Genomic DNA, 27,953 nt, shown 5'->3' on the forward strand with positions numbered 1-27,953 from the left:
TATAGCTGCAAAATGGAGGAGAATAGTTCTGTCAGTGAACACATACTCGGAATGTCTGGGTACCATAACCACTTGACTCAGCTGGGAGTTAATATTCCTGATGATAGTGTCATTGACAGAGTTCTTCAATCACTGCCACCAAGCTATAAAGGCTTCGTGATGAACTATAATATGAAAGGGATGAACAAGACAATTCCCGAGCTCTTCGCAATGCTAAAAGCTGCGGAGGTAGAAATCAAAAAGGAGCATCAACTGTTGATGGTCAACAAGACCACTAGTTTCAAGAAAAAGGGCAAAGGGAAGAAGGGGAACTTCAAGAAGAACGGCAAGAAACTTGCTGCTCAGGAGAAGAAACACAAGTCTGGACCTATGCCTGAAACTGAGTGCTTCTACTGCAAAGGGACTGGTCACTGGAAGCGGAACTGCCCCAAGTATTTGGCGGATAAGAAGGATGGCAAAGTGAAAGGTATATTTGATATACATGTTATTAATGTGTACCTTACTAATGCTCGTAGTAGCGCCTGGGTATTTGATACTGGTTCTGTTGCTCATATTTGCAACTCGAAACAGGGGCTACGGATTAAACGGAGATTGGCTAAGGACGAGGTGACGATGCGCGTGGGAAATGGTTCCAAGGTCGATATGATCGCCGTCGGCACGCTACCTCTACATCTACCTTCGGGATTAGTTTTAGACCTAAATAATTGTTATTTGGTGCCAGCGTTGAGCATGAACATTATATCTGGATCTTGTTTGATGCGAGACGGTTATTCATTTAAATCAGAGAATAATGGTTGTTCTGTTTATATGAGTAATATCTTTTATGGTCATGCACCTTGCTGAGTGGTCTATTTTTGTTGAATCTCGATCGTGATGATACACACGTTCATAATATTGAAGCCAAAAGATGAAAAGTTTATAATGATAGTGCAACTTATTTGTGGCACTGCCGTTTAGGTCATATTGATATAAAGCGCATGAAGAAACTCCATGCTGATGGGCTTTTGGAATCACTTGATTATAATCACTTGGTGCTTGCGAACCGTGCCTCATGGGCAAGATGACTAAAACTCCGTTCTCCGGAACAATGGAATGAGCTACTGACTTATTGGAAATAATACATACCGATGTATGTGGTCCAATGAGTGTTGAGGCTTGTGGCACGTATAGTTATTTTCTTACCTTCACAGATGATTTGAGCAGATATGGTTATATCTACTTAATGAAGCATAAGTCTGAAACATTTAAAAAGTTCAAAGAATTTCAGAGTGAAGTGGAAAATCATCATAACAAGAAAATAAAGTTTCTACGATCTGATCATGGAGGTGAATATTTGAGTTACGAGTTTGGTCTTCATTTGAAATAATGTGGAATAGTTTCACAACTTACGCCACCTGGAACATCACAGCGAAATGGTGTGTCTGAACGTCGTAACCGTACTTTATTGCATATGGTGCGATCTATGATGTCTCTTACTGATTTACCACTATCATTTTGGGGTTATGCTTTAGAGACGGCTGAGGGAGTCCTGGTAGGGGGTCCTCGGGCGTCCGGGCTATGTGATATGGGCTGGACTGATGGGCCGTGAGGATACAAGATCAAAGACCTTCCCCCGTGTCTGGATGGGACTCTCCTTTGCGTGGATGGCAAGCTTGGCGTTCGTACTTTCCTTTCTCTGTAAATCGACTCTGTACAACCCTAGGCCCCTCCGGTGTCTATATAAACTGGAGGGTTTAGTCCGTAGAGGCAAGGAAAAAATCATAATCATATAGGCTAGACATCTAGGGTTTAGCCACTATGATCTCGAGGTAGATCAACTCTTGTAACCCCTATACTCATCAAAGTCAATCAAGTAGGTAGTAGGGTATCACCTCCATTAAGAGGGCCCGAACCTGGGTAAACATCGTGTCCCCTGCCTCCTGTTACCTTCGATCCTTAGACGCACAGTTCGGGACCCCCTACCCGAGATATGCCGGTTTTGATACTGACAATGTCTGCATTCACTTTAAATAGGGCACCATCAAAATCTGATAAGACGACGCCTTATGAACTATGGTTTGGCAAGAAACCAAAGTTGTCGTTTCTTAAAGTTTGGGGCTGCGATGCTTATGTGAAAAAGCTTCAACCTGATAAGCTCGAACCGAAATCGGAGAAGTGCGTCTTCATAGGATACCCAAAGGAAACTGTTGGGTACACCTTCTACCACAGATCCGAAGGCAAAATATTCGTTGCTAAGAATGGATCCTTTCTAGAGAAGGAGTTTCTCTCGAAAGAAGTGAGTGGGAGGAAAGTAGAACTTGATGAGGTAATTGGGCCTTCTCCCGAATTGGAAAGTAGTTTATCACATAAATCAGTTCCAGTGATTCCTACACCAATTAGTGAGGAAGCTAATGATGATGATCATGAAACTTCATATCAAGTTACTACAGAACCTTGTAGGTCTTCCGGAGTACGGTCCACACCAGAGTGGTACGGTAATCCTGTTCTGAAAGTCATGTTACTAGACCATGGTGAACCTACGAACTACGAGGAAGCGATGATGAGCCCAGATTCCGTGAAATGGCTTGAGGCCATGAAATCTGAGATGGGATCCATGTATGAGAACAAAGTGTGGACTTTGGTGGATTTGCCCGATGATCGGCAAGCCATAGAAAATAAATGGATCTTCAAGAAGAAGACCGACGCTAACGGTAATGTTACTGTCTACAAAGCTCGATTTGTTGCAAAAGGTTTTCGACTAGTTCAAGGAGTTGACTATGATGAGACTTTCTCACCCGTAGCGACGATTAAGTCTGTCTGAATCATGTTAGCAATTGCCGCATTTTATGATTATGAAATTTGGCAAATGGATGTCAAAATTGCATTCCTAAATGGATTTCTGGAAGAAGAGTTGTATATGATGCAACCAGAAGGTTTTATCGATCCAAAGGGTGCTAACAAAGTGTGCAAGCTCCAGCGATCCATTTATGGACTGGTGCAAGCCTCTCGGAGTTGGAATAAACGTTTTGATAGTGTGATCAAAGCATATGGTTTTATACAGACTTTTGGAGAAGCCTGTATTTACAAAGTGAGTGGGAGCTCTGTAGCATTTCTAATATTATATGTGGATGACATATTGTTGATTGGAAATGATATAGAATTTCTGGATAGCATAAAAGGATATTTGAATAAAAGTTTTTCTATGAAAGACCTCGGTGAAGTTGCTTACATATTGGGCATCAAGATCTATAGAGATAGATCAAGACGCTTAATTGGACTTTCACAAAGCACATACCTTGATAAAGTTTTGAAGAAGTTCAAAATGGATCAGTCAAAGAAAGGGTTCTTGCCTGTGTTACAAGGTGTGAAATTGAGTCAGACTCAATGCCCGACCACTTCAGAAGATAGAGAGAAAATGAAAGTCATTCCCTATGCTTCAGCCATAGGTTCTATCATGTATGCAATGTTGTGTACCAGACCTGATGTGTGCCTTGCTATAAGTATAGCAGGGAGGTACCAAAGTAATCCCGGAGTGGAGCACTGGACAGCGGTCAAGAACATCCTGAAATACCTGAAAAGGACTAAGGATATGTTTCTCATTTATGGAGGTGACAAAGAGCTCGTTGTAAACGGTTACGTCGATGCAAGCTTTGACACTGATCCGGATGACTCTAAGTCACAATCCGGATACGTATTTTTATTGAATGGTGGAGCTGTCAGTTGGTGCAGTTCCAAGCAAAGCGTCGTGGCGGGATCTACGTGTGAAGCGGAGTACATAGCTGCTTCGGAAGCAGCAAATGAAGGAGTCTGGATGAAGGAGTTCATATCCGATCTAGGTGTCATACCTAGTGCATCAGGTCCAATGAATTTTTTTTGTGACAATACTGGTGCAATTGCCTTGGCAAAGGTATCCAGATTTCACAAGAGAACCAAGCACATCAAGAGACGCTTCAATTCCATCCGTCATCAAGTGTCGGAAGGGGGCATAGAGATTTGCAAGATACATACGGATCTGAATGTTGCAGACCCGTTGACTAAGCCTCTTCCACGAGCAAAACATGATCAGCACCAAAACTCCATGGGTGTTAGAATCATTACTTTGTAATCTAGATTATTGACTCTAGTGCAAGTGGGAGACTAAAGGAAATATGCCCTAGAGGCAATAATGAAGTTATTTTTTATTTCCTTATTTCATGATAAATGTTTCTTATTCATGCTAGAATTGTATTAACCGGAAACTTAGTACATGTGTGAATACATAGACAAAACATAAGTGTCCTTAGTATGCCTCTACTTGACTAGCTCGTTTATCAAAGATGGTTATGTTTCCTAACCATAGACATGTGTTGTCATTTGATGAACGGGATCACATCATTAGGAGAATGATGTGATGGACAAGACCCATTCATTAGCTCAGCATTATGATCGTTACAGTCTCATTGCTACTGCTTTCTTCATGACTTATACATGTTCCTCGGACTATGAGATTATGCAACTCCCGAATACCGGAGGAACACTTTGTGTGCTATCAAACGTCACAACGCAAATGGGTGATTATAAAGATGCTCTACAAGTGTCTCCGAAGGTATTTGTTGGGTTCGCATAGATCGAGATTAGGATTTGTCACTCCGTGTTTCGGAGAGGTATCTCTGGGCCCTCTCGGTAATGCTCATCACTATAAGCCTTGCAAGCAATGTGAATAATGATTTAGTTGCGGGATGAAGTATTACGGAACGAGTAAAGAGACTTGCCGGTAACGAGATTGAACTAGGTATGATGATACCGACGATCGAATCTCGGGCAAGTAACATACCGATGACAAAGGGAAGAACGTATGTTATTATGCGGTTTGACCGAGAAAGATCTTCGTAGAATATGTAGGAGCCAATATGAGCATCCAGGTTCCGCTATTGGTTATTGAACGGAGATGTGTCTCGGTCATGTCTACATAGTTCTCGAACCCATAGGGTCCGCACGCTTAACATTCGATGACGATTTGTATTATGAGTTATGTGATTTGATGTACCAAAGTTTGTTCGGAGTCCCGGATGAGATCACGGACGTGACGAGGATTCTCGAAATGGTCGAGACATAAAGATTGATATATTGGACCATGTTATTCGGATACCGGAAATGTTCCGGATAGTTTCGGGTAAAACCGGAGTGCCGGAGGAGTTACCGGAACCCCCCGAGGGAACTAATGGGCCACCATGGACCTTATTGGAGAGAGAGAGGAAAGGCAGCCCCCCCCCCTTGCAGTCCGAATAGGACAAGAGAAGGGGGGCGGTGCCCCCCTTTCCTACTCCCTCTCCCTCTCCTTCCTTCCCCCTTTCTCCCTTTTGGTGGAATCCTACTAGGACTAGGAGTCCTAGTAGGACTCCCCTCTTGGGCGCCCTAGGGGCCGGCCGGCCCTCCCCTCATCCCTCCTTTATATACATGGGGAGGGGGCACCCTAGAACACACAAGTTGATCTTTTAGCCGTGTGCGGTGCCCCCCTCCACAGTTACAAACCTCGGTCATATCGTCGTAGTGCTTAGGCGAAGCCCTGCGCCGGTAACTTCATCATCACCGTCGCCACGTCGTCGTGCTGACGAAACTCTCCCTCGGCCTCAACTGGATCAAGAGCACGAGGGACGCCATTGAACTGAACGTGTGCTGAATGCGGAGGTGTCGTACGTTCGGTACTTGGATCGGTTGGATCGCGAAGAAGTTCGACTACAGCAACCGTGTTACTAAACGTTTCTGCTTTCGGTCTACGAGGGTACGTGGACACACTCTCCCCTCTCGTTGCTATGCATCTCCTAGATAGATATTGCGTGATCATAGGATTTTTTTGAAATTAATGCGTTCCCAACAAAAACTAGAAAATCCAGCCCCATCTGAGGCTCCAATTGGGCCAAAAAAAATCCTGGTTTTCCTATGAGGCCTCTATCAATACTTAAAAACTTGTGTTTGGACTTCATTTTCGCATACCGAAAATAGAACCAACAAAACTGCCATGACGTACAAAATGGAAAATTGCCATGTGGTTAGCCAAAGAAATGCCGAGAATAAAAAGAATAATAGGAAATTGTATTTTGGCCACGTGACTATTGCACCCATTTACTATGAAAATTACCACGAATTTTTTATTAAAAAATGAAAACTTCCAAAAAAAATTGTCATTCAAGTATAATTAAACTATTACTTTTTACAATGGCAAGTTTTCAAGTATTTCCATTTCCAAAGAAAACGTGTCAAAATAGTCTAACAACATCTCTGATAATGGTAAGATAGTGATTTCCCATAATTACCGTGGCAAAAATTATGCTTGGAGATTGCCAAGGCAAAAAATTCCATGGGGAAGAATAGAATTAATAGTACAAGCACAAATCATGAAAAAATTGCCATGGCAAATGCATATTAAAAATTGCCATTCTATTTTCACTAAAATTGCGTTTTTTGTATAATAAATTTTCCATGTATGTAAAATGATACAAATTATGACAAAAAAAGTCCCATGGTATACGCATATTAAAATTTGCCACGGTGTTTTAATGAAAAATTGTCATGTATTAGTATAAGAAATTCATGTATGTGAAATGACACAAATTATGACAAAAAATTATCATGACGGATGCATATCAAAATTTGCCATGATATTTTAATTAAGATTGTTATGCTTTGCATAAGAAAATTGTCATTTATATAAAATAATTTTGTTCAGCTCATTCATATAGCAGAAATTGCCATGGTACCATGAAAAAAAATACTTTTTGCCATTGTAGCAAAAGAATAGGAATTTTCCATGATCCATAAAGTATATTTTCCATGCTCCACGAACTTAATTTGCCATGGTCCCGTAAAAGTATTTTTTTTTTGCCATGTTGCCAAGAAAGAAAATTGGCATGATCTACAATAAAAAAGTTTGCCAAACCATTTTGAAGAAGAAGAGTTTGCCGTGGTATGTTAAACAAGAATTGTCACCGTGATATATATGAATTGGAACATCAGAATTCATGAAGACCTAAATTTGCCATGTCGAAAGTGTGAAGACATGCCAATTTGTTTCTCAATTGTCGTGTGATCATGGCAAATTTGCCATGTTTTGGGTAAAACATGTTAATGCTTTGCCATGACACATAGGGGGAAACTTCAAGCACTTTACTGAGACACCAAGCACTGATACAAAAAACAAGACTAAAAATTGCTATGGTTAAGGACACATTTGTTGAGAAAATTGTCATGGGCTTGAACAACACTTTACTAAAACTTTCCATGGCCCCGTCTACAATCTCATGTCACCGTCAACGAAAAAACAGGTGGCCCTACCCGCATCTAAATTGCGCAATATGTGGATTGAAGGTACAACCTCTCTCAGAATTGCATGCTAACTAAAGGAAGACTGTGATACAGGAGTTCGAGAGCAGATTCTAGAGCAAGCAGGAGATGTAGTGTTCGGCTGAGTGGATAGGGGTGACCGAGAGAGGATAAGATGCGTTCGTTGTTCGCCCGTCGAACACGTCCGATCGAACAAAAAAAATTCTGGAGTGGCTCACCTTGTGCATCAATATCCGTGCGCCCAGATTCAACGGCTTCCACTGCATTTGCTCCCAAGTGCTAAAAATCTGATTTTAGCCGTTTCTTTTATGTTCATGTATCATCACATTGTTCAAAAGTTATAATTTTGATTTTTAAACAGCGCGTGAAAGTAGCAAAAAGAAAACATGTCAAATTTCCATTTAAAAACAAACAACTTTTGCTTTCCTGAAAAAAGTTCAATCAAGCCGTGTTTTGGTTTTAATAAAAATTTGCAGGCATCCAAAGAGGCTATTTTTCAAAAAAATAATATACATTTTTTATTAAATTTCAGAAATATTACATCGTAATTATATTTCCGGCTTGTACGATGATTTCGTCCATTTTCTGGCTTCACTGTTACGAACGAATCTACGGCCCCGAATATGCACTGCTGGAGGGCTGTAGCAGCAGGTGCGGCACTAGCAGGACCGCAGGAGCGTAGGCATCCAATCATGGCACGGACCAGGCACGGCCTGACGCACGGCAGGCCGCAGCTGTTGGATCAACAAGCAAGCCAACCGCGCGACACGGGACAGCAGAGGCCATGCATGCATGCATGAGAAAAGCCGGGCGACGAGACGAGAACCCTCCCTGCAACTGCAAGGCCGCAGCAGCAACGTGTACAGGTACAGCAACGTGCGAATGAAACGGGTTCACGTGCCGACCCCGGGGGAGCATCGTGTCGGGAACCAACCGGGCACAAGCGCTGCGCTCCGCCCGTTTCATATTCGCCATTGCCAGGGAGGGAGGTCGGGTCGACGGGCATCTATCCATCCATCTATGATCTATCCTTGGCTACGCTCTGCCTTAAACAAAGAAGAAACCAACCGTCTTCCTCCCACATGTGGCCGCTCGACGGTTTGATCTGTACTACAACAGGGAGTGGGGGGATTAATGGCGAGCCTGGCAGAGTGGCTGGTCTAGCTGACAACGTGCGAGCCCGACCGATGGACGCTTCGTGCGAAACCGCGTCGCAGCTGCGCGCCACGGGGCATGACCACTCCCACCGACGAACTGGCTTTCGCCGTGCCGGAGTGCCGGCCATGGTTTTGGTTTTGACTGACTGCTTCGTTCTGAAACCTTCAGATCATTTTACAAATGCGTTGAGCTGAGGGCGCGAGGCCTGCAACGTCGTGCGTGATTGAGGGGTCAAATTGTTGCTGTTCTATATACAGAAAGGAATCGGACGTGGTTCTGCCACCGAGAGGGAAAATGTGCTAGCTGTGCCCTCATGTGTCCCTCGCCGGACTCTCGCCCTCGAAACTGCATATCTATTCTGTTGCATCCAGTTTATCACATGACGCCTCACATGCCCCTCGCATGATCCCACACGTTCATCGCCAACGAACATGATTGTCGCCAAAACTATCGCGCCAGTGACGACTCGCATGATATTTTTGCCGTCACCGCTGCATGCAAAGGCGTCAGAGCATCTACGCTGGGACCTGCCTAATATGAGCCCCCAAATGTCCGCAGGCGCGACCCCGGACAAGTCCGACGGCCTCTCGTATGTTTTGTCAGACAACAACACTCATTTCAAAATCATCGAATTCATACACGTCGATCATACACAGTAATATCCCACATAAATAACATTTCCTCATAGTGAAAATAATAGTTCAAACATAAAACAGTCCTTGTAGAGCGGCTGTCCTCCATCGTCCCTATCAAAACTCTTCTTCTTTTAATTGAACCCTTAAACTTTAGAATGTGCTTCACCTTCCTGTCCATTTGCTTTTGGATGCTCATGATCATGATCATCTCAGCATCTTGCTCTGACTCCGACAAACGACGAGCTCATTTTGCATTAATTCATCAAGCTCCTTGTTTGCATAATCGTCGTTCGACAAGCCCTCCAAATCCATCATTATGCCTACAAAAGAATTAGAAAACATATGCGGACAATTTATTAAGGGTTTTTATCATTTATGCCACCAGTAGGGTCCGCACGCTTAACGTTCGTTGATGATATAGTACTGTATGAGTTATGTATGTTGGTGACCGAATGTTGTTCGGAGTCCCGGATGAAATCACGGACATGACGAGGAGCTCCAGAATGGTCTGGAGATAAAGATTGATATATAGGATGATATGGTTCGGCCAAGGGGTGAAGCCCACGAGGCTTTAGATCGGTGCAAAAGGAGTTTTGCGGAGGCCAGGGGGCCAAACGCCGGAGACCCTGGCGTCTTGCCCTAGGTCAGACGCCGAGGCCCATGGCGTCTGGGCCAGACACCAAGGACTGTGGCGTCTGGTCCTGGAAGTCCGAGAAGGACTCTTCCTTGCGGGCACAACCGACTTTGAGGAGGCTTTTACTCCAAGTTTCGACCCCAGGGCTCAACATATAAATAGAGGGGCAGGGCTAGCACCTGGAACACATCAAGAAACACCAAGCCGTGTGACGGCAACCCCGTCCCTCTAGTTTATCCTCCGTCATAGTTTCCGTTGTGCTTGGCGAAGCCCTGCGAAGATTGTTCTTCACCAACACCGTCACCACGCCATCATGCTGCCGGAACTCATCTACTACTTCGCCCCTCTTGCTGGATCAAGAAGGCGAGGACATCATCGAGCTGAACGTGTGCTGAACGCGGAGGTGTCGTACTTTCGGTACTTGAGTGGGACGGATTGTGAAGGTGTACGACTACATCAACCGCGTTGATAAACGCTTCCGCTTTGTGACCTTCAAGGGTATGAAGATGCTCTCCCCCTCTCGTTGCTATGCATCTCCTAGATAGATCTTGCGTGAGCGTAGGATTTTTTTTGAAATTGCATGCTACGTTTCCCAACAGGCGGCTGCTTCTCCCTTTCTTCTTCATCTCCGTCCATCCCTCCTCGTCTCCGTCGTGTATCCCCGACCTCGAAGCTGGTAAGCTACCCCTCCCCCTCCAATTCCTCTGTTATGTGTTAGGTCGTTCGATAGGAGCGTTTAGACTTGATAGCGCCATAGCCGATCGCATCATGGATGTCGCTTAGGTTCTCGATGAACGGACGAAGCTTCTAGTTCAGGCAGCATCGCTGATAGCTGTGGTTCAGGCCTGGATCCTGTTGGTCCATAAGAGAGCTATTCGTCGGAATGAGAGACCTCGCATCCAGTATGGTCCGATGTTAGTCCGGGATCAAGAGAGGATAGCGAATCTAAACTACATCTGGAACTGCAACGACACAGAGGCTCTGTGGATGCTTCAAATGAAAAGAGTACCTTTTGCCAGGCTTGTGCAGACGTTTAGGAGCAGGGGGCTGCTAGAAGATAGCATCCAGAGCATCGTTGAAGAGCAAGTGGTCATGTTCCTCCATGTTGTTGGTCATAACCAGAGGTTCAGGGTTGCACACAACACCTTCAGGAGATTAATGGAGACCATCTCCAGATACTTCAAGCAAGTGATGTATACTGTTGGGGAGCTCAGAGGAGAGATGATCAGGTCACCAACTGGTCGGACTCCTACAAAGATTCGCACTAGCCCAAAATGGTATCCATACTTCAAGGTGAGCACTTGATATGTTCTTGTAGTTCATCCCTTGATATGTTGTTATTGTTCTGTAGTAGACTAACAGCATATTGTAATGCCATTTCAGGATTGCATTGGAGTAATAGATGGTACTCATGTCACTGCAAGAGTGCCGAGGTCACAAGCTGCATCATATAGAGGGAGGAAGCACTACACAAGCCAGAATGTGCTAGTTGTTGTTGACTTCGATCTGAAGTTCACACATGTGTTGGCTGGCTGGGAAGGATCAGCACATGATGTTAACATTCTCGGTGACAGCATGAGTCATCATGATGGCATCAACATCCTTGATGGCAAGTTCTACCTTGGAGATGCTGGCTATGCATGTCGGCCAGGTGTTCTTCCACCCTTTAGGAAAACCAGGTACCATCTGAACGAGTTTGTTGGTAGGAACTATCCTAGGACTCCTCAGGAACTGTTCAGTGTCAGACACTCCAGCCTTAGAGTCACTGTTGAGAGGGCCTTTGGAGCTCTGAAGAACAGGTTTAAGATCCTGGATCAGAAGCCATTCCACCCTTACCCTACCCAGATGAAGCTTGTTCTTGCATGTTGCATATTCACAACTGGATCCTGCAATGGGGAGTTGATGAATTTTGTGCAGGAGGAGGAAGATGTGACTCCTGATGAGGTGATCAGCTCCGGCCATGGTGTGGAGGCATTCGACAACAAAGTGTGAAAGAACAAAGGTTGAAGTGGGCTCAGCAATGTGGGATAACAGAGGTCAGATAAGGATCTAAAGCAGAAGAACAAGAGGAAGAAGAAAGAGGGAGCGGTAGAAGCGAGGAAGAGGAAACAGAGGAAGATGAAGCACCTAGTTAGCATCATTGAACTATCCTTATTCAGTCATGTTGGCTCTTAATATACTGTCATTTGCGAGTAGTTAGGATAAACTGCCATTTATTTTCTAACTAGGACAAAATAATGTTTAGTGTGTGTGGTAAGATCACCACTAGTAAGAAGTGATGATCACATCTTTAGGCGTTTGCAACCAAGCAACGTGTTGCTTGTTTACCAACAGCGACGCAAGCAATCAAACAACGTGCTGACTAGTTGATTCCCTCATGCAGAAGGCCTAATGCAGGCAACCAAATCACATGCAGATGTTGGTTTTTAGGTCCAACCAGTCTCAACTGGGACAAGTATGCAAAATGCCCTGAAACAGAGATGTGAACCAATCTTTCCTTCCTTCCTTCCCTTTCCTTGTTTTATTTCCCGGGCTTGGCGTTGGCCTGCTGCACGCTCTGTGCGGCGCTCACAACGCCTTCATGTAAAAAGACTTTGGTCACCCAAGCTATGGCCTGTTTTGAATGCATAATGTAGAACATGATCTACCTTTTCTTTCAAAAAAAAAAGAGATGTGAACCAAACACTCCCATAGTGGACAGTTTAAGGAGCCCGGTTCGAGGAGCTCGGGTGTAGTTGCTCCGTCACGACGCACATGATACTTTTGCCAAGCTGACGGCGTCCTAGGTCTTTCTGAACGAGGGGCGGCTTGGCGGAGCAAGTGGAGAAGGCAGCGAAGAGGGCATCCGCACCGCACCGCACCGACTCATCATCATCGAACGCGAACGCATTATGCGTGTGCAGTGCAGTGCAGTACAGTGCGCACCGTGGATCGGAGCTGTCGCGGCCGGCGGTGCCCCCCGCCACCTGCCCACACAGCACAGACGCACCACTTGCCACCGCTCAAGTCAAGCTTGTCCCCCGCCGGCAGCGGGCAGAGTTGGCACGGCCCGGACCCGACAGCACGTGGCTTTCTCGTGCGAGTTCCCATACGTGCTCGCCAAGGCCAATGGTGACTTGTGTGTGGTTCGGTTAAGCGGTTATTAGCAGTACTGCTGTGCTGACGTTACCGCCTCGCTTTTCCTTGCAGCTTTGCAACCGCCGCCACGAAATTCATAGCGTTTCAGGTACCCAAAGGGGGATCCCTTCTTGCGGTTCGGTTCACCTAAGCTGGCGACTTTGGGGTCACACAATCTGTGACCTCTTTCTTGGCAACCCGAGCATATTCTGCGCGCGATCACATAAGCCAAAAATTCCGCTCGATCTAGAAAGTCCTCCGGGCAACGCGAAGGGCGTGGATTTTTGCCAGAAACAAGAACACGCGGCGTCTGAATTCATCCTGTTCCATGGGAGGGTTGCTGTCAAGAACCGGGCCAAGAAATGCAGATTGCGCGATTCGTAACGCCAGGTTCCAAATCCGTTGATAGATGCAGGCGAACGCATGCAAAGGCCGCGTACCGGGGAACAATATACCACTAGTAGCACGTACTATATACAAATCCTGTCCAAGCCACGAAAGCTGAAGCAAAACGTTTCCTAAATTTGGATTGGAGCTGCTGCGGGATCAAAAGGTTGGGCTGAGGATGTTGAGCAGGGAGACTCTGGTGTTGATCAGCGCCCGGAACACCTTCTCGCCGCTGCCGTCGACGCTGGCGATGCACCGCTCCAGGCTGTCGTGGAGCTCGAATGCGGCCTTGCGCGCCCGCTCCTCCGGCTTCATCCGCGCCTCGGGCCGGAGCTGCGCCGTGGACGAGGTGGACGCGTCGTCGTCGTTGGTGATGCTCTGCTTCCCGGCCGACCGGCGCTTCGCGCGCGACATCCAGCGCACCAGGTCCGCCACCCACCACACGCGCTGGTGGCTGGTTCTTGGCGCGTCTGATGCGGACACGGCGGAGAATCTTGAGGGCGCGGTGACCCAGCACGGCGTGGAGGCGACCTCGACGCGGGCGGCGGCGGCTGCGTTGGAGAGGGAGGAGACGCCGGAGAAGACGGCCGCGGAGGCGGACGCCACGGCGACGGTCGAGTCGGCGATCGCCGCGCCGAGGGCCGCGGTCTCGGGCTGGAGGTCCTCGGGGAGCGGCGTGGGAGCCCTGGTGGCCACGGCGCGTGCGGCGGCGGCGAGGCGCGGGAGGTCGCGCCCGGCGCGGCGCTGCTCGCGGGCCGCGGACGCCAGCCGCCCGGGGTCGCCGCGGCGCAGCGCGGCGCGCGTCTCCGCCTGGAGCGCCGCGAGCGCGACGAGCGCCTGGCGGAAGCTGCCGTGCGCGTCGGCGAGGCGGAGGAAGTCGTCCAGCAGGCGCTCCGCGAGCGGGGACATGCCGAGGCGGCGCAGCGGCTCCTGCGCCTGCGGGTGGTGGAGCAGGTCCGAGAGCGAGGCCAGCACCCGGCCGATGTGCGAGGCGGCCGCGGAGACGGAGGACGCGGAGCAGGACGGGGCCTGGCCGCCGAGCACGAGGCGCAGCGCGGCGACGTCGTCGTCGAGCTGCAGCACCAGCGGGTGGAAGCGGCAGGGGAGGCTGGCGGAGCGGACGCGGTAGGCCGCCGCGAGCTTGCCGTTGGCGGCGGCCGCCGCCTTCGGGGTCGGGAAGGAGATGGTGCGCCGGTACCCGGCCATGGTGCTTGACTGCTCGTGCTTTTTGCCGTGGCGAGCGGCGAGTCGGGGGCTCGCGGGTTTTTAAAGGCCGGGGCTGGGGCCTGCGACTGGGAACGCGCGTGGAAGGCGTGCGTGCTGCGGTGGACCGGTGGTTTGCCGATGCCGCCGAGTGCTCGTGTCTTTTATACAGGTCGCCGAGGTCAGGCGAGCGCTGTGTGTGCAGGTGGACTCTGGGGGATTGCGGACTCGCGGCTCAGTCAGGGTGGGTCGTGCGTTGGGCTTGTGCCACATTGACTGCCGCGTGCGTTCAAGCGGCACGCAGTCAGGGCGGGCACGTCGCCGTTACGGTGAAACGTCTTGGGGCTGGGGCACGGGGCTCGTCGGTGCGGGCTACGGTGGATTGGATTTCCGGCGTAACGCCCGGCGCGTTCCGTGACGGGCGGAGTGGCAGGCATTTTGCCACGGAAGGTGTGTGTCGCGTGGCTCGTCCGTTTGTGGGCGGCATCAGTCGGCAGGCAGCGGCACAGTCGATTCGGTGGGGGCGGGTCCGTCGTCCATGTATGTGGTACGGTGCTGCCCTGGCCGGTGCATGGCGACGAGGAGAGGGTCACGAGAGCGTGAGGCGCCAGAATCCTTTTTGTTTTAACGTCGAATTTTTGAGTTGTTGATGTTTTTTTGAGATAGCCACCCGTTTACTTCAAGCGGTTTTTAACGTGGAATGCTTTGTTTTGATCATGTGGTAGAAGTGATATCTCTTTTTTTTTGAGTTGGTCGTGTCGGTGTGTACCATTTTTGTGTGTGCCCGATGCAAGTTAGTACATACACTACTTTTGATTCTTTCCTTTTCTTTCTTGCGATGCACAACATACATTCTTTTTCCCTCATAATATGGCTGCTGACTCTTGGAATTTTCGAGCAAAGCAGAAAGCATTTCTAATGGTTTCACCTGGTTTCAAAATAAAACCACATTTAGACCCCCTAAGTCATATATAGTGATACAAGTTATTATAAGTCTCAAATATAACTACATGATCACATACACATGGTTCATCATCGATCTAAATTATGATCACATACAACAGAAAGCTTCCACGATGAGTAAGAAAGGGATTATGAAGTAGTTCTTCAGCCGGTTCTCTTCCTCTCTCCCACTAGCGTGAACTTCAAGTAACTATCTCCTGCTTCGCTTTTACTTTCAAACCCTTCCTTTGTACACGACATACCACTTCTTCGTCATCTATATCCCTAACACAAATGCATCAGAAGCAAATTCATAGATAATATGCAACATAATACTTAAGCAACACCAATAGAAGCAACATAGTAAAACAACGAAGTTAATCATACCAAACTAGAGCGCTACGCAAGTTTAGGAAGGCCGTTTACATCATAAAGTTTTCGTCGTACACAAATTCAAATGTTTGTCATACACAGAGTACTAAACAGACATAGTCATCGTCAATCACTTCCTACATGTCACCTTCGGCCTTTCCAGGAGAATGTCACCTAGCTTTGTGAAAGGCGCGAGGTCCTAACCCTGTAGCTGCATGCGAGTGTCCACGTCATCCCGCGTTTGTAGGCCGGCGAAGGACATCACATCCTCCGGGAGGTCATCTTTGTAGATGTGATTGACGCAAGCGACTGCTGGATGCGATGGAACTCAACTTTGAGTTTATCATTGGGTTCAGATGCTAAGTTGGCGGCCCATTCGGGGAGATGGGAATCGGCTGTAGTTGGCATGCGAAGTCTTTGTTGATGCATGACATTGGATAGGTCTGGTTTACATTTCAAGTAATTAAGGTTACTTTAGTGTAGATATATTTTCAGATGCGTAGATGCAGCAACTGGAGCAGTGCGGTGGTGATAGTATCCCCTAGTATTTCGCTAGATTAATTTACATGAAAAATTACAGTTGTCAAGAGCGACTATTTGTTCAATGTGTTTTTTTTGCGAAAAAAACTTCCAATCTATTCATCTTCAATCATGGTAGTACAACGAACATTAGAAATAATAAAAATTACATCCAGATCCGTAGACAACCTAGCGACGACTACAAGCACTGAAACGAGCCAAAGGTGCGCCGCTATCATCGCCCCTCCCTCGCCGGAGCCGGGCAAACGTTGTTGTAGTAGACAGTCGGGAAGTCGTCGTGCTAAGGCCCCATAGAACCAACGCACCAGAACAGTAACCGCCGCAAATGAAGAGTGTAGATCAAAAGGATCCAACCTGAAGACACACGAACGAACACGAACGACGAACAGATCCGAGCAAATCCACCAAAGATAGATCCGCCGGAGACACACCTCCACACGCCCACCGGTGATGCTAGACGCATCATCATAACGAGGACTAGGTGGGGAGACCTTTATTCCATCTTCAGGGAGCCGCCACCGTCTCGCCTTCGTGAGCAGGATACAAACCCTAACAAAGCTTGAAAAAAGATCTAAAAACGGAGCCCTCCCACCGTCAAGGGCTGAGATCCATTCCGTTTCCATGGACCTAAGGCCACCGGAGACGGGACGGACCGGCGTTGGCGCCGGCGGGAGGTAGAAAACCTTAGGTTTTTGGAGGCGGCGGCTGCCTAGGTCAAAGGTGGATGGGCTTACATAAGATAGGTCCAATGTGTTAGATAGCAATACAACTTTGTGTGGCATGTGACATGTCTGAATCCAGGAATTTCACTCTTTACTATGGTCCGGGAGAAGGAGTTGTATGACAAGAGTGAGATGGCGGGAAAAAAGAGAGCGGGAAAGGTGATGGTGGGAAGGAAAAGGGCGCGAGAGAGAATGATGAAGGATAGTCGAAAAAAGAAAAAAACTTTTCATACATGAAGGCATCGTCCGGACTAAGAACAACATGCAACTTCGTTCAGTTTTTTTAAACACAGTACGGACACAAACGCTCGTATACACGAACATACACTCACCCTATTCCTATGAGCACCTTCGAAAGACTGAGCTGAAACGAAGATCACATCTTCGGTCCATGCGTGAACTAAAATGTCCTCTTCGGCAGAGGCACGGACAAAAACTGGCTCTGCGGCGTGGCTACGAACCAAGAGCACCTCTTGGGCCGACACGCCACCCACGGGATTGTAGGAATGCAATTTTTGAAATGGATATTATAGTTTTGATATTTTGTAAACAAAGAATATATTAAAAAAAAAGAATTTGAGCAAGGCTGATCCGGCATGTAAAGCCGAAGGCACCGATCCGGCATCAAGTCCAGCATCTGAGCAAGGCTTGGCGGAGGCGGGCTGCAGTTCATTTGCGCCGACGAAAGCGCGCGCGATATTTCCTCGAACCACATAAAACCGACGCCATCTCAACCAGGCAGAGAGAATTCAGGTGGGCCGATCGTACTGCTCGCAGGCGCGGCCGGTCGGGTCCCGCTCGGCCTCCCCATGTCCGCATCCGCGATCCGCAGCTCTGTCCTGCCAAACGCAGAGCACGGCCCGATGCCACGGCGGTTGTCGCCGTCCAAACGTGGCGATCTACTGATCTGGCCGACGGCCCGTAAACATCTCGCCGTTCAGCGCGCGCTCGCCGGTCGCCGCGGCGTACAGCGACACGCCATTGGCCACTACTACACGTGAAGCATTCACTTCAATTAGGGTTCGTGTCTCGCGGATCGTGTGGCTGCCTTGAATAATCTGGCGCGGTGCTTTCGAAAGCAAGGCGAGACTGCGACGGCTGTAGCTGTAGTGGCCTCTGGCCTCTAAAGGTCGCCGTGTGTGCGCCTCTTGAACCACTGATCGGCTACACCATGCATTCGTGCGTGCGTGCGACTTGATTGTGCTTTGAGCTGAGCTAGCTGTATGTATGGTCAGAACTGGGAGCCAAGAACCCATCTGAAAGTGACTTGGAGTTGGAGGGTCTCCTGCTCATCCGGTGCTGTTCCTCGTGACGCCAACAGTGCTCCCTTAATTGCCATCTCCTGACCGACACTTGCAGCTCATACTGGCCTCATCACATTGATACTCAGATAGTACTACTTGCCATCTCCTGAATATCAACAACTTGGAGTAACAAGCTCAGAAAGCTGTGCTGCAAATCAAGTTAAGCTTTTCACACTTGTACAGCTTAGCTAGTCAATTATGAGCAGTCACCGCCAAATAAACAGCCTTGAAATCACACAAGTAGAATGAAATTTGAAGCCGAAAGGTGGGATGTAACTAAGCTCGGTGATTGTACTAATGACTAGCTGTACTGACATGTTAGTACAGCAATGACTAGCGAAGCAGTAGTAGTTGATGAATCAATTCACGACCCAAAACGTGTAGTACGTACTACTATACCAAAATGAGGCATTGGGATGCACAGTACGTGAAGCGTTGCCGTCACCCAATTAATTTGCCCCGTTGTCTTGACGAAACAGGCGCGCATTCTATACGCCGAAACGCAGGCGATCTTCTTGGATCATTCTTAATGCTTGTAGTTTTCATCCTTTGTTGCGACACGAGTAGCCAAGCGGGGCAAGAAAGGCAGGAGTATTACTAATCTAGGATCATTAAGTCGACAGCCAAATCTTGTTGTGGCTTGCAGTCGAAGGAGAGCCGTGCTCCATGTGTGGACGAGTATATTAGAGTTGCGAAACAAACTTAAAGCAATGCATAAACATTTTGCCCGTCTATCGCGGCCAATACATAGTACCTGATATTGATTCTGTTTTTGCGTGTACGGAGGGTTCAACGCGAATGCAGCCAAGGACCAGTCAACTTCGGGCGTTTGCTGAGACTTGAGGGCTGAGACCATGAATTCGTTGACCTGTCTGTCTCTTTGCAAGGCTCTCCGCGGGCTGCAGGCAGATGGACAAAAATCTTCAGAGTGGATATGCTTGTCCAGCATAGTAAAGAAAAGTTTGTGCCATCGGTTAGGACAAGCCATCAGCTTTGATGCACACGTGCACACTAGGATTTGTGAACATATCATTGTTCAGTGTTGCGTGTCACCATGCATGAATGGTTAGATTAGTCTATTTCCCCTCGCCATGCCATGACTAATTTAGTTGGCACAAAGATGCGACGAAGCAGTTCAAAAGGTGTAATCACCAAAGAGTCTGAAGTATATGCTTTGTCTGCCCCGAAGTTATCCATCAGCCGCGTTAGCAAAGTAAGACAGAAATTGAAGCATATATAAATGATGAAACGTGATGTCAGTGGGAAGGTAGGCGCCTCGTCCCTGTTTACGTCTCCCACCATCGAACTTTTTGGCATGCATAATAACGACTCGAACGAGACATTGGCTGATAGACGTTTGTTAAACACCCCAGGACTGAAAGCACGATACAATATGCTTCAGTATCAACCTATAATTTGACTAATTCATGAGCCAAAAAGGGCCGCCGTTTGGTTGGAGGCTGAAAGCAACGCGGCAGCGCCGTGAACCGTGCTTGAAAAGCGACCGGAGGCGTCTGCCTGTCTCTCGGAGCTAGGAAGAAAACAAGGTCGTGTTGGTAGAAACCTAAGCTCATGGCTCATGCCTTTGTCTTATGCTCGGGTAGTACTGCGACGTACTGCCTGGACCGGACGTGTGGCACGGACCGACGCGGCTGCCGTTTCACCGGAGGAATCCAGACGGGATTATTACGGACTCGTCGATGTGGCGCGCTGGTCCTATGGTAACTCAGGGAGGGAGCCCTGTGTGAATGCAGCACTGGCAACGGGGCATTGTTACCCGCCTGCTGTACTCTTGTTTACAGCAAGAAGCGAAGAAGCATATCCTTGTGTCAACGGAAGATGCAACGCACAAAGCTTCTTTGCTAAGCTAACCTTGCGCGGGCCGGGAGCGAATTCTCGACCGTTGGTTCCTGCCTTGGTAGGAGAAAAGAAATATCCGGCGGTGCCCGGCCATGTTTGTTCCCTGTTTTTTTTAATAATTACCAGACTTATATCCCTCATATAATGGCTAAGCCATCTATAAGAATTGGAGAAATAAAGTCAAGGACATTCGAATCCCAAAAGCCTGACAATCTAGTACTAGAACAATTTTTTTGCAAGGCTATTAGCTACTTCATTAGCCTCTCTAAAGCGTGCCAAACGATGTACTAGCAAATTCAGACGCCAGACGCCGAGTGTTTGCATTCCATGATAATTGGAAGCTCAGGCCCTAGGTATGCTTCATCCAGAACAACTGCTTCAACTGCAAAGGTGCTATCAGACTCAATAAACACTTGACTGCATCCAACATTTGCTGCCAACAGCACTCCGTTCCGAATAGCAATAATCTCCGCTGAATCCACATCACTAATATGAGGCAGGTACCATATTGCAGCTGCTATAAATTCACCATGCTCACCCCATGCAACAGCACCAGTTGTCGGTGTCAAAACCGGCGGATCTCGGGTAGGGAGTCCCGAGTTGTGGATCTTGGATCAATGGGGAACAAGGGACGAGGGACACGATGTTTACCCAGGTTCGGGCCCTCTCGAAGAGGTAAAACCCTATGTCCTGCTTGATTATATTGAAGTGTATAGGATGATTACAGAGTCGACCTACCACGAAATCAGATGAACTAAATCTCTACAGACGATGGTTGTTGTTCTAGCCTCTACGGACGAAACCCTCTGGTTTATATAGACACCAGGGGTACTAGGGTTACACATGGTCGGTTATAAGGAAGGAATAATCATGCCGATTTCTTCTTATCTTGACTTGGAGGACACACCAAGGCATCGAAGATCTCCTGCCCGGATACGGAGTTGCCTCATAGTTCGGCCTTCCAGTGGTTGTAGTGCGGCTCACCTGTCCGACCCATAAGAGATAGGCCGGTAGCCCGAGGACCCCCTAGTCCGGGACTCCCTGACTAGCCCCCGGACTAGCCTCCAAAGCCGGTGTCTCATGATCCCCGAAGTCTCCGGCTTGCGGGGCGAGTTCTTCCCCCCTCTCTATGTCCGGCTGGCCATAGTTCGGTCCTGATAACTTGTTCGATCCATTGAGCCGTCGCGGGGCCCACATTATCAATTCTCACGCCAGATTAATGACGCCCATTGGTTCCCATGCGCCAAAAGGAGGTGGACGGTCCAACAATCTTTTACAGAAATGCCCCTTACAGGTCAGGTGGAAGGCCTATTAAACATGCGAGGAGCGCGACGGGTAACTTATCCCAAATCGAGAAGCCGAGACACTAGCAAATTCGAGAGAAAATGGCCAGTGCTCCAAGCTCCTCCTCCCGCCCCCACGACCCTCTCCCAAGAAATTGGGCGAGTTGCACAATCTCTCATCTTCAACTCAGCAGACTCGAGACACAAGGATATCTCCCTGCTTCAGATCTCGATTCCACTCGTCTGGGATTAACTTCCACGAACGGTGAGGCCTTCGTAGAAAACTTCCCCGCTCCACGCAAGGGAGAGAGGGTATGTTTCGTGCCCTTCCTCTTACGAGGCTTGGGCATTCCGATCAATCCCTTCCTTAGGGGTCTACTAGAGTTCTGCGGGATCCAGCTTCATCACCTCACCCCCGGGTCAATCTTGCACATCTCGGGCTTCATTGCCTTTTGCGAGATATTTCTGGGCTGCGAGGCTCATTTCGAATTGTGGAGAAAGTACTTTTGCCTCGTCCCACGCACCCTGGGAGGGACCATCTTTGAAGTGGGCGGAGCCGAGGTATGGCGCATAGCCGGGACAGGGTACCCTATGGGGACCCCGAAGAAGGATTCTGACGAGTAGACCTTGGAGTGGTTTTATATCGAAGACGTCCCCTTACTTGAACCAGCTCAGAGAGGACTGCCCGAATACTCGGACGCTCCTTTAAAGAAGCGGTTTAATTGGTGGCCGAAAAACTCTTCCCAAGGGGAGAGTGCCGAAGTACAGCGTCTGGCCACTAAGGTGAGCCTGTTAGTTTATAGCAAACTAACCATCATAGACGTGATGGTCGCCACCATTACTCGATGCGTGCAACCTCTTCAACAAAGGATGCACCCCCAATGGTGCCATAATGGGACAAGCGACGCAACCCGCTACAAACGGTAGGGGACTGACAACCAGGCAGCAATGGCAGCTATATTGGCCGACCTCTTCAAGGGAGAGGAAGAATAATTCACCCGTCTAAGGAACAGGGATGGCTATTCTAGCTATAACCCCATTGAATGGGTAAGCTCAATTTTCATTTGCGCAGTTCAGACCTTACGTCCGCATCCACTGATCGGTCATTTCATTCTTTTGAACAGAATTGGAGGCGTCAGGTTGAGGCCATCAGCTGCCCCGCTCCACGACTAGAGAACCGTTCCCGTGATGACGATCCGGGGTTGCACGACGACCCAGAGGTGTCAGTTGATTTCAAGGATGGGTTTTTTACCAGGAGAGTCTCGACGGCTCTAAGGTGGCCATACTAGCCGATCACCCCGGGCCCCTTCCTTCTTCCGCTGTAAGTAGCAAGAAGGCCCCATCCCGAAAAGGGCGTTCGCCTCGCGCCATTTCGAGTATGCTAACATCTACTCCCAAGGGCCGCCGCACTACGCGCCGAACACCGACGAGAACGGTGTCTACCATGTCAGCACCAACCAATAGTGGAGCTTCTAAGCGCAACGTAGCCGCAGGAGCTACTGATACGTCCATTTTGCATCATGCTTTTATATTGATATTTATTGCATTATGGGCTGTTATTACACATTATATCACAATACTTATGCCTTTTCTCTCTTATTTTATAAGGTTTATATGAAGAGGGAGAATGCCGGCAGCTGGAATTCTGGACTGGAAAAGGAGCAAATATTAGAGACCTATTCTGCACAACTCCAAAAGTCCTGAAACTTCACGGAGAATATTTTTGGAATAAAAAAAAATATTGGGCGAAGAAAATACCAGAGGGGGGCCACCAGCCAGCCACAAGGGTGGAGGGCGCGCCCTACCCCCTGGGCACACCCCCCATCCTTGTGGGCCCCCTGGCAGGCCTCCACCACCCATCTTCTGCTATAGGGTGTGTTTTGACCTGGAAAAAAATCATAAGGAAGCTTTCCGGATGAAGCGCCGCCGTCTCGAGGCGGAACCTGGGCAGAACCAATCTAGGGCTCCGACGGAGCTATTCTGCCGGGGAAACATCCCTCCGGGAGGGGGAAATCAAAGACATCGTCATCACCAACGATCCTCTCATCGGGAGGGGGTCAATCTCCACCTACATCTTCACCAGCACCATCTCCTCTCAAACTCTAGTTCATCTCTTGTATCCGATCTTTGTCTCAAAACCTTAGATTGGTACCTGTGGGTTGCTAGTAGTGTTGATTACTCCTTGTAGTTGATGCTAGTTGGTTTATCTGGTGGAAGATTATATTTTCAGATCCTTAATGATAATTAATACTCCTCTGATCTTGATTATGAATATGCGTTGTGAGTATTTACGTTTGTTCCTGAGGACATGGGAGAAGTCTTGTTATAAGTAATCATGTGAATTTGTATTCGTTCGATATTTTGATGAGATGTATGTTGTCTTTCCTCTAGTGGTGTTATGTGAATGCCTAATACATGACACTTCACCATTGTTTGGGCCTAGGGGAAGGCATTGGGACGTAATAAGTAGATGATGGGTTGCTAGAGTGACAGAAGCTTAAACCCTAGTTTATGTGTTGCTTCGTAAGGAGCTGATTTGGATCCATATGTTTCATGCTATGGTTAGATTTATCTTAATTCTTCTTTCGTAGTTGTGGATGCTTGCGAGAGGGGTTAATCATAAGTGGGAGGCTTGTCCAAGGAAGGGCAGCACCCAAGCACCGGTCCACCCACATATCAAATTATCAAAGTAACGAACGCGAATCATATTGATACGTCTCCAACGTATCTATAATTTATGAAGTATTCATGCTATTATATTATCATTCTTGGATGTTTTACAATCATTTTATAGCAATTAGCAACTTTATATCATTTTCTGGGACTAACCTATTGACATAGTGCCCAGTGCCAGTTGCTATTTTTTGCTTGTTTTTGATATCACAGAAAATCAATACCAAACGGAGTCCAAACACAGCGAAACTTTTTGTGGATTTTTTATGATCCAGAAGACATCCAATGGGCTAGAGAAGCACCTGGGGGGGGGGGGGTGTGCCCCGAGGGGGGCACAACCCACCAGGGCGCGCTTGGGGCCCAGGCGCGGCCAGGTGGGTTGCGCCCACCTCGGTGGCCTCCCGCACCGCCTCTTCGGCCTATAAATTGCCAAATATTCCAAAAACCCTCGGGGTTGAACTAGATCAGAAGTTCCGCCGCCGCAGGCCTCTGTAGCCACCGAAAACGAATCTAGATCCCGTTCTGGCACTCCGCCGGAGGCGGAAATCATCACCGGTGGCCATCTTCATCATCCCGGCGACCACCATGATGAAGAGGTAGTATTCCACCCTCGGGGCTCAGGGTTTGTACTAGTAGCTATGTGTTTAATCTCTCTATCTCTCATGTTCTTGAGATGGCACGATCTTGATGTATCGCGAGCTTTGTTAATATAGTTGGATCATATGGTGTTTCCCCTCTCTATCTTGTTGTGAATTGAGTTTTCCCTTTGAGATTTCGTTTTATCGATTGAATACTTTTATGGATTTGAGAGCACTTGATATATGTCTTGCATATACTCGTGGTGACAATGGGGTATCTTATTGATTCACTTGTATATGTTTTGGCACTCAACTCGCGGATTCCCGAGGTGACATTGGGGTAATCTATGCATAGGGGTTGATGCACGTTCTTGTCTTTGTTTCTCCGGTAGAAATCTTGGGGCACTCTTTGAGGTTCTTTGTGTTGGATTAGTACAAACTCTTGGATAGATCGATCGGAAAGAATAGCTTCGAGGTGGTTTCGTACCCTACAAACAATTTATTCTTATGTTCTCCACTAGATAGGAACTTTGGAGTGATTCTTCATCACACGTTGAGGGATGGTTATATGATCCAATTATATTAGCATTGTTGAGAGATTGCACTAGTGAAAGTACGGACCCTAGGCCTCATTTTCAAGCATTGCAATACCATTTGTGCCCCGTTTTATCAATTGCCACCTTGCTTTTTTATTGTTCTTATTACAAAAATCAATATCTACTATCCATATTACACTTGTATCACCATCTCTTCGCCGAACTACTGCACCTATACTTACCATTGTATTTAGTGTGTTGGGGACACAAGAGACTTTTTGTTATTTGGTTGCAGGGTTGTTTGAGAGAGACCATCTTCATCCTACACCTCCCACAGATTGATAAACCTTAGGTCACCCACTTGAGGGAAAATTTCCATTGTCCTACAAAACTCTGCGCTTGGAGGCCCAACACGAGTCTACAAGAATAAAGTTGCATCGTAGACATCAAGCTCTTTTCTGGCGCTGTTGCTGGAGAGGTGAGTGCATGAAGGTATATCTTTAGATCTTGCAATTGAATCTTTTAGTTTCTTGTTTTATCACTAGTTTCGTTTATAAAAGAAAACTACAAAAAATGGAATTGAGGTGGCATCATATTATTCATCTTTATAATGTCTTTCGTGAAAATGATGGAATGGAAAATTGTGCTCAACTGATAGAAAAAGAATTCAATAAAATGATTGGCATGTATGATGAACATGATTACAATATTTTAGTATGAATTCTTTGAATATCCATGATGCTAATGATATGCAAAGCCATAAGCTTGGGGATGCTATGTTTGATGAAGATGATATTTTTTGTCCCCCTACTTTGAATGATCAAATTTGCTATGATGATTGCATGCCTCCTATCTATGATGAGAACAAAGTTGCTACTTATGATGATTATTGTGATGATACTTATGTTATAAAAAGTAGTGATAATTATTGCCATAATTTTGAATATCCTTTTACTGATCATTACTCTTTTAATTTGGAAACAATTTTTAGTATTCGAGTTTCATATGATACTCCCACTATTGTGAATGAGGATAAAATTGCTTATATGGAGAGTAATAAATTTTCCATGCCTTTAGATCATGAAAAGAATGCTTTATGTGATGGTTATATTGATAAATCTATTCATGATGCTACTAAAAATTATTATGAGAGAGGAACTTACGATTCATGATGCTCTTGTTATATTTCAATTCGTATCTTTTATGCGAGCATCATTGAACTCATCATGCCTAGCTAAAAGGCAATAAAGAAAAGTGCTTGTTGGGAGACAACCCAACACTTTTACCTATTGTTTTTGTGTGTTCACATGATTATGCTACTGTAGTGATCATGTTTTATTGCTTTTGTTTCAATAAAGTGCCAAGTGAAGCCTTTGGGATAGTGTGGATGATAGTTGACTTGATTCTGTCCAAAAACCGAACCTTTCGCGCTCAGTCCAGGAATTTGAAAAATTCACTGGAATGCGCTTTTGATCTGAAGTTTTTATAGGTGTTAGATATACAAATTCCCTACGTTGTACTAATTTTTCTGAATTTTTGGAGTAGCCGAAGTATGGTTGGAGTACAGATTACTACAGACTGTTCTGTTTTTGACAGATTCTGCTTTCAATGCATAGTTTGCTTGATTTCTAGTTTCTATGGCTTATATTGCTCAATATAAATTATGGAAATGATATGGTACAGTAAGCATTGTGTTATAACAATTATGAATCTTGTCTTTGGCAGTACCAAAAGTGAGTGGTTTGCTCTTTATCATACTAACCTATCTCACGAAGTTTTGTTAAGTTTTGTGTGATTGAAGTTTTCAAGTTTTGGGTGAGATATCGATACGAGGAGAATAAGGAGTGACAATAACCTAATCTTGGGGATTACCAAGGCACCCCAAGGTAATATTCAAGGAAGATCCAAGCAACTAAGCTTGGGGATGCCCCGGAAGGCATCCCCTCTTTCGTCTTCGACATTATCGGCAACCTCACTTGGAGCTATGTTTTCATTCGGCACATGATATGAGTTTTACTTGGAGCGTCATTTTATTTTTTTAGGATTTTCTTTCTGTTATTTAGAATAATATTTTGCATCTTTCTTTTAATAAAAATGCCAAGGATAGCCTTTACCATGCTTATTTTGCAATTCTATGTGTTGCTGTTTCAAAACAGAAAGTTTATCGATGTTGCAAAAATTCCCGAGAAAAGTCAGTATGTGATAAATGTTGAAACTTTTTGCACAATAAGCTCTGATAAATTTTCTAAAGTGTGGTAATTTTCATATTTTTTGGAGTTCAATAAGTATTGATACTCTTGCATTCTTTACAGACTGTACTGTTTTGGCAGATTGCTGTTATGTTTGCATTGTTTGCATATGTTTGCTTGTTTAATGATTCTATTTGAGGGTAGGAGTATTAAATATGCAGAGGCATTTAGTATGCAATGTTGAATACTAATTTTAGTGATTCGCTACAGTAGAGAATGATAAGGTTTTTGCATTGGTTTATAGTAACTTATCTCACGAGTTCTTGTTGAGTTTTGTGTGGATGAAGTTTTTAAGATTTAGGGAAACCGTGATATAAAAGGAATTAAGGAGACACAAAATCTCAAGCTTGGGGATGCCCAAGGCATCCCAAGATAATATTTCAAGAAGTCTCAAGCATCTAAGCTTGGGGATGCCCCGGTAGGCATCCCACCTTTCTTCATCAACAATTATCGGTTAGTAT

The 27,953-nt window shown here is 46.7% G+C and overlaps 1 protein-coding gene across 1 annotated transcript; it reads right to left on the minus strand.

The window, feature by feature from the left end:
* Positions 1-13,220: 13,220 nt before the first annotated feature.
* Positions 13,221-14,674, minus strand: LOC109769399 (uncharacterized). Its single transcript, XM_020328147.4, has one exon. The coding sequence runs from the start codon at positions 14,434-14,436 to the stop codon at positions 13,390-13,392; it is 1,047 nt and encodes a 348-aa protein (XP_020183736.1). The 5' UTR covers positions 14,437-14,674; the 3' UTR covers positions 13,221-13,389.
* Between the last annotated feature and the right edge of the window lie 13,279 nt (positions 14,675-27,953).

Source organism: Aegilops tauschii, chromosome 2, assembly GCF_002575655.3.
Source record: "Aegilops tauschii subsp. strangulata cultivar AL8/78 chromosome 2, Aet v6.0, whole genome shotgun sequence".
Lineage (NCBI taxonomy): Eukaryota > Viridiplantae > Streptophyta > Magnoliopsida > Poales > Poaceae > Aegilops > Aegilops tauschii.

Coding starts and splice junctions, on each gene's coding strand:
- LOC109769399 (XM_020328147.4), bottom strand. CDS start 14,436: ATGGCCGGGTACCGGCGCACCATCTCCTTCCCGACCCCGAAGGCGGCG.